At 46.0% G+C, this 6,441-nt stretch overlaps 1 protein-coding gene across 1 annotated transcript; it reads right to left on the minus strand.

Annotated features, from left to right (window-relative positions):
- Window positions 1–1,835: 1,835 nt before the first annotated feature.
- On the minus strand, window positions 1,836–6,042 carry LOC147149489 (uncharacterized). Its single transcript, XM_086026527.1, has 2 exons — window positions 5,359–6,042; window positions 1,836–4,038 (listed from the first exon to the last, which is right to left on the minus strand). Exons 1-2 carry the CDS (start codon window positions 5,537–5,539, stop codon window positions 2,915–2,917), a joined length of 1,305 nt encoding a protein of 434 aa, XP_085882653.1. The 5' UTR covers window positions 5,540–6,042; the 3' UTR covers window positions 1,836–2,914.
- Window positions 6,043–6,441: the final 399 nt, after the last annotated feature.

The raw sequence follows: 6,441 nt of genomic DNA on the forward strand, positions 1-6,441 counted from the left end.
CGACTTCAAAAGCGCCTTCCTTTTGAATGATTTTGGACAAAACGGACAAGGGTAAGGTTTTTCGTCGTCACTCTCAGGAGAGTCTGAGAGCGGCGCCAACGCCCGTCTCATTTGGGCTGCCGTCAAGCTGCGCTGTCTCCCTTTCATCTTCCTTCACGACGACGCCAATGAGCGGAAGGTTGCTGATGTCAGCCTCCTCTTCCTCTTCTTTCTTCACATGCAGACCGTCAAGATGCTTGCCGCCCTCCTGACTTATGTCCACTTCCTCCTCTTCCTTTTTCATGGAGGGCCACTGCGGTTCCTCCTATTTAATGTGGGGGGGGGGGGGGGGCGCAGCAGATGTCGCTGGACATCTGCAGGACACGTGAAGACAAATATTGAAAAGGTCATTTCCAAAGCGCCGCAGCTATCAAATAACTTTACAATCGATTGTTCGACTCGCCATTTCATTTACGAAGGCCGGGGGTGCACACACCTTTTCAGCATGTGAGCTACTTACTATTCCTCCTCTCGCTCGGTCGGGAAATATTTGTCTTGCTTGGTCCGCGAATGGTTTTTACACTTGGAAACTGCTACTTTTGCTAGTTAGCGCCCTTCTTTGCTCATGTAAACGCACTGAAGCTTCATTTGAAGAAAATCGCAAATCAATTCGAAATGGCAACATCTGTCAGAAAAATCGCAATACATTTCCCCCCCCCCCCCCCTAAAATCCGCTCAGCCTCACGTGCAGTACAATACACGGTACGTTCAAAACTGTAATACGCGTGATTTTTTTCCTAATCACGTGCGGGGTTTCTCGGAAGTCGGCCGATAATTTTAAAATCCTGCCGTGTCATGGAAAGCACGAAACTGAATTGCGCGCATTTCATCGTTAGCTGACAAAACTTTGATGTCAACTTGTTGTTGTTTTCAAAGTGCAAAATTAATCTAAATTCAAGAGCACAAACCTGCTGCGTCTGAATCCATCGGAATCTTGAAAAGCAAGTATCGCTCCTTCTCCTCTTTAGCTCCTCAAACGTTTTCCTCGTCGCTTAGTCACGTTTCCACACGAAAACAAGTTTCCACTCGCAGTCGCTCGCTGCTTAGCTTGGCACGTGTTGCTGACGTCCGCCTCTCTTTGAGCTAACAAGCTAAATTAGCGCAGGAAGCGCACCTAAACTATATTAATTCTTCAGTAAGAGAAATCGAAGCGTTTCACCCTTTCACTACATACTAGAAAGGTGTACTGCGCGGCTATTAAAGTCGACAATAAACGCCACAAGCAGACGCACGTGCTGTGTTGCGAGCCAAAATGTATTCCAGAAGTTGCTGCTGAAAACTCAAACGCGCATGCGCGATAGCCGCCGCCATTTTAGAAACATCATCAGGGACCTAACGCGTTCCGAAAAATCAGTTTAATACACTCTGATCGTTATTGCTTAATTTATCCGCGGATGAATCACCAGCTGTTCAGGAACTTTATACGACAGAAGCAAAGCACATTAAAAAAAACCTTCTAATTTCAAGTCGTCAATAAACGCCACAAAGTGGACTGAACCATCGACTGAAGGTGGGCTAATGGAGCGAGACAGCATAAATTCGAAAGTGCCGCAAAAAAAAAAAAAAAAAAAAAAAAATCATATTAACCAATGGCCAATATAATGCAAACAAAGATGTCTGATTCCGATAAATTGTTTGTTGTTCCGGTTCATCAAATCACATTTTGACGTTCTTCATAATTTCCTGAAAAGGTTCAGCTCGAGTGCACACAAAAACCTCCCGGCGGCCAAAACCTTGACGTTGTCATTTGAACTGTGATTCATCTTTTTCTTCAGTCTTACAACAGTGTCTGCATTGAAATAATTGTAATCAAAACACCTAATTAAGTCTTCCGAATACATTTTGTGGCATTTTTTTTCCCAAACAAGTCTTTGTTTCGACTGATTGCGAACTAAAATATGAACTTGGGAACTTGTACTGTTTGGTGGGCCATGTACTTTGTTATTAATATCATGTGGCCCTTTTACCACTATTCTGGAGTGCCCCAACTGTGTCGTTTATATGCTGCAATTATATGTGGTTGTTTGATTTACGAATGCCATAACTGAAGCATGAATGAATACTCTTTCATGTTGGCTGGAGAGCCACCGTTTGATGAACAGGACAAGCAAAGAAACATGTCGAAAATGAGAGGAGCTGCTTTAGGCCACAAGTCACACTCAGTACTCACACGAAGACTAAAGTTGTTTGTTTCCAACCAAAACATTGAGCTCAGTGAAGAAATGACCAAGGGGCTTTCTAAGTACCAAGAACTAACCCAGAACTAACTCCACCTCTCGACTTTCCCCGCTAGGCCACACCCCCTAAAGGCACACATACATCAGCAGTCGCTGATGTGGCTTTCGATTTGTTCCAATGTACATTGATTACACTTTATAAAAAGTGTTTAATGCTTGACATTCCTTTTATGTTTTCTGATGTCTTTTTCGACTGCACAATGCCATTTGTCTTTATTCAAAGTAATCACATCACTTTGAACATCTGTTTGGTCAAATCTGTGTGTAGAGCTCTATTTCCTGTTCTGTGGTTATCATCACATTTCCCTCTTCGTGCTGGTGCACTTGTGCGGTGACATCATTTTTGTGTTTTGTGAAGCGCTCATGATGATAGGGAAGTAGTCATTCACGTCAAATAAATATGTTGAAGTGATACATCTTGATTAAAAAGTGAGCTTTGTATAGTAAGTTGGGAAGGAGCCAACTTTAGCCTGGATTGTTAGTGGAAGTTACAGTGAACCTTTGCTGAGTGTTTGCTGTTTGCTTCATGATTGGACTTCATGTTGCAATGTTTGTTTGCAAATTGGAGATTCCACTCTTTCATAAAGATGTACATTTACAAGTGACCAAAGCTACAAGTCAGCAAAATCTATATATGTTCACTGGCTGCTGCTGCTGCTGCTGTTGTTGACCGCACACCTGTGTTTATTCATCTGATACTTGTGCCTGAACCGCTTGTGGCAGGCGGGGCAGCCGAAAGGTTTCTCTCCGGTGTGAGTCCTGATGTGAATGTTCAAGTGTCCTTTCTGGGAGAATCTCTCGCCGCACATGGAGCAATGAAAAGGTTTCTCTCCAGTGTGAGTCCTCATGTGCTGAGCCAGAGCAGAGCGGAAGCTGAAAGTGGCGCTGCACACGGAGCAGGAGAAAGGTTTCTCTCCTGTGTGCGTCCTCATATGCGTGGTCAAGTGCGCCTTGCGAGTCAGTCTTTTCCCGCACACGGGGCAGGCAAACGGTTTCTCTCCAGTGTGTGTCCTCATGTGGATGAGAAGATGCCCCCTGCGGGTGAATTTACCGCAGCACACGGAGCAGGCGAACGGTTTCTCTCCGGTGTGCGTTCTCCGGTGTTGAACAAGAGCAGATCGGTCGGCGAAAGCGGCGGAGCAGACAGAGCAGGAGAAGCTTTTTTCTCCGCTGTGTGTCCTGGCGTGTGTGATTAAATGTCCTTTCTGGGAGAAACGTTTCCCGCACACGGAGCACGTGTAGGGTTTTTCCCCCGTGTGGGTTCGCCTGTGTCTTATCAGGCTGCTCATGTGGTAGAAGCTGGCCCCACAAAAGGGACACAGGAAGGGTTTCTCCCCCGGGTGGACCAGCATGTGACGGACCAGGTGTTTTTTCAGAGGGAAGCTGCTGCCGCATACGGAACAGCTGAAGGTTTTGTCACTCCGGTGACGCCTGGCGTGTCTCTTCAAGGCGCAGTTGTCCACAAAGGTTTTGTTGCGCCGATGACATTTGGAGCCCGAAGGGCCTTTGGAGACGTCGTCGTCGTTGTCGTCGTCGGGACCCGACGCATCCTCGCCGGCCGAGAGGGGAGCCAAGAGGGCGGCCGACGCTCTCCTCGCCTCACGCTCGCCGCCTTCATCTTCATCTTCGCTCTTCACAATCACACGGAGCCCCTCTCGGCTGACGTCCACATCCTCTTTTTCCTCTTTGAGGACGCGGGGGGGCTGTGGCTCCTCCCGCTCCACCCCGGAGCGCCACTCCTGCTGCTGATCCTCACCCACATCTGCGCGACACAAAGAGGCGCGAGCACATGAGACTTCTGATGCAACAGTTTCGAGGTGTCTTGATAAAACACTTCACAAATGAAAGGGACATAAAAAGTCTACACACCCCTGTTCAAATGCCAGGCTTTTGTGATGTTAAAAAAACAATTAGATCACAATAAATAATTTCCAAAAGACTTTCTACCACTAATGTGACCTAAAACCTGAACTCAATTGAAAAAAACAAAACAAAAATTGAGATAATGTGGTGTGCACAGCCTCATAACTGGAGCTGTGACTGTGTTCACGTTCAAAGTCATGTTAAATGGGAGTCAGCACGCCCACCACCGTTTAAGATGCCTCTGATGAACCCCAAATGAAGTTCAGATCTTCTAGTAGAACTTCCAGGGCATTCAATATAGAATGCAACACAGTGAATCACAGAAAAGAACGACAGCAACTCTGAAGAAGCTGCTGGAATTTCAGTACATGCGACAAAAATCTCCCTCCTCCTTCATATGTTTGGGCTACGGGGTAGGACGGCAAAAAAACCCAAAACAAAAAAACCACTCGAACTCTCCTAAACACATGTGGCAAAATGCTCTGCGGTCTGCTGAAAGCAAGGGTGAACATTTTGGGCCCGAATTCCAAAAGGTCAACACTGTACCACACTCAAGTGTGGTGGTGGCAGCATCATGAACTGGGCGGGGCCTTGGGCATGGTGGCAGCGAAACATAAACTGTTCCAAATAGCAGTCAGTATTAGCAGATAACCCCGAAGCTTCGGCACAAAACAAAGAGGGGAAAATACTTGTGACTTGCTCCCACCTCTGTTGTCCACTCTCTTGCAATCCTCCACATACACAAAGATGGACGTCACAGTTGGGAATAATGGTAATCCAAATTTTGGCAGCAGCTCACATCAGAACATCCCTCCAGAGTGAACTGTTACATTGACTACATGACTAAGCTTTTTGTGCGAGCAATTTTCAGAAATCACTTTGACTTGTTTTGTAAATGTCTTCAAGAAATTCATCAAAGTGACTGGGGAAAAAAATGTCAGTAAGATAGGGATAAGATAAGAATGCCTTTATTGATCCCACAGTGGGGAAAAGACACTCGTGAAAGGGAAACAAGCTCACGTTTTTTACATTTAAGTCGAGAAGATGCAGAAAATAGGCTGTGTATTTCTTTCAAAGCAGGGGGTACTTGACTTTTGGTGAATTGTCTTCCACTGTAATGTTGATGGGTGTGACGTCACAAACATCCGTTTCAATCAACGGATCTAGACGCTATCGATGTACGACTGGCAATATTTTCGGTGATTAAGAAAAGACCAACCTGCTGCGTGCGAGTCCATGAGAGCGTCCAATAGTTGACGTTGTCGCCGGTTCTCCTCCTTCGTTCGGCAAAGTTCGTCCTCGTAGTCGGTTATGGTTCTTTCCAGCACCACAAAGATTTCCTCCACGGCCGCGCGCAGCCGCTGGTCCACCAGAGCTCGCAGCATTTTGACATTACACATTTTCACGCGATCACAACAAACGCTTGACACTCACACTGGCCTTCTGGTTAGCGTGAGTTGCTAACTTCCGCTTGTCTTGGTCTGCGACGCGGCACGCAAACTAAGCGAGCAGCAGACGAGGCGACTATGTGCGGTTTGAACTTTTTGTCTGGTATGTGATTAAAAAAAACGTTAAGTGAACCAAACGAAAAAGCTTACTGGAAATAAAAGCGAACGCTGCGGTTACTGGGACACCTCCCTTACTTCCGCCTTTTTCTTCTTCGGTGGCGGCGGCTGACATCTGGCGGAGCCACGATGCAACTGCACGCAACTGGAGGCCACCGCGACTGTCAACTGTTTTTTTATTTGAATACTGTACTTTTAAATGTGTATACAACCTTTTAATACTACTTAGATGTAAACCATGGAATAGAGTTTTGTAGAAAACGTGATATCAATAATTACGGTCAATCTAGTCAATTCACTTAAGTTACATTTCCACAGTGTTGCTAATTTGCCGGAATGATGGGCGAGTGGTTAGCAAAGTTTTTAGGTTGAAGGTGAAGACCTGGGCTCCGGTCTTTCTGTAGGGGGGGGTTCCATGTTAGCTTTTCTCCGGGCTACGGAGCCCCTAAGGTGACAAGGCAGTAAAAAAAATTAAAAAAAAAAACTTGCTCAGTTTTTTGCGACGGAACGCATTTTGTTTTAAATGCATGTTTATGTACTTCCGGGTCAGTTTGGTAGCTAGCCTAGTGCGCGGCTGTTTGAGACAGTGCATCAGACGACAGTATATCGGAGACCGCCGGCAAGAATAATGGAGGAGGACTTGGAACTCTCTTTGCGCCCAGGAGATGTCCTCTATTGTTTAGCACTCGCTTCTGATGTCTTTCGCTTATTTGGAAACCGTTCATCGTATCAAAAAC

This window comes from Filicampus tigris, chromosome 3 (assembly GCF_054856515.1).
Source record: "Filicampus tigris isolate MCC_2025a chromosome 3, RoL_Ftig_1.0, whole genome shotgun sequence".
Taxonomy (NCBI): domain Eukaryota; kingdom Metazoa; phylum Chordata; class Actinopteri; order Syngnathiformes; family Syngnathidae; genus Filicampus; species Filicampus tigris.

Excerpts from the sequence above, each read along its gene's own strand:
- LOC147149489 (XM_086026527.1), bottom strand. The coding sequence starts at position 5,539 with ATGTGTAATGTCAAAATGCTGCGAGCTCTGGTGGACCAGCGGCTGCGC. Across the intron at positions 4,039-5,358 it reads CATGGACTCGCACGCAGCAG|ATGTGGGTGAGGATCAGCAG; the intron begins GTTGGTCTTTTC and ends TGTGTCGCGCAG.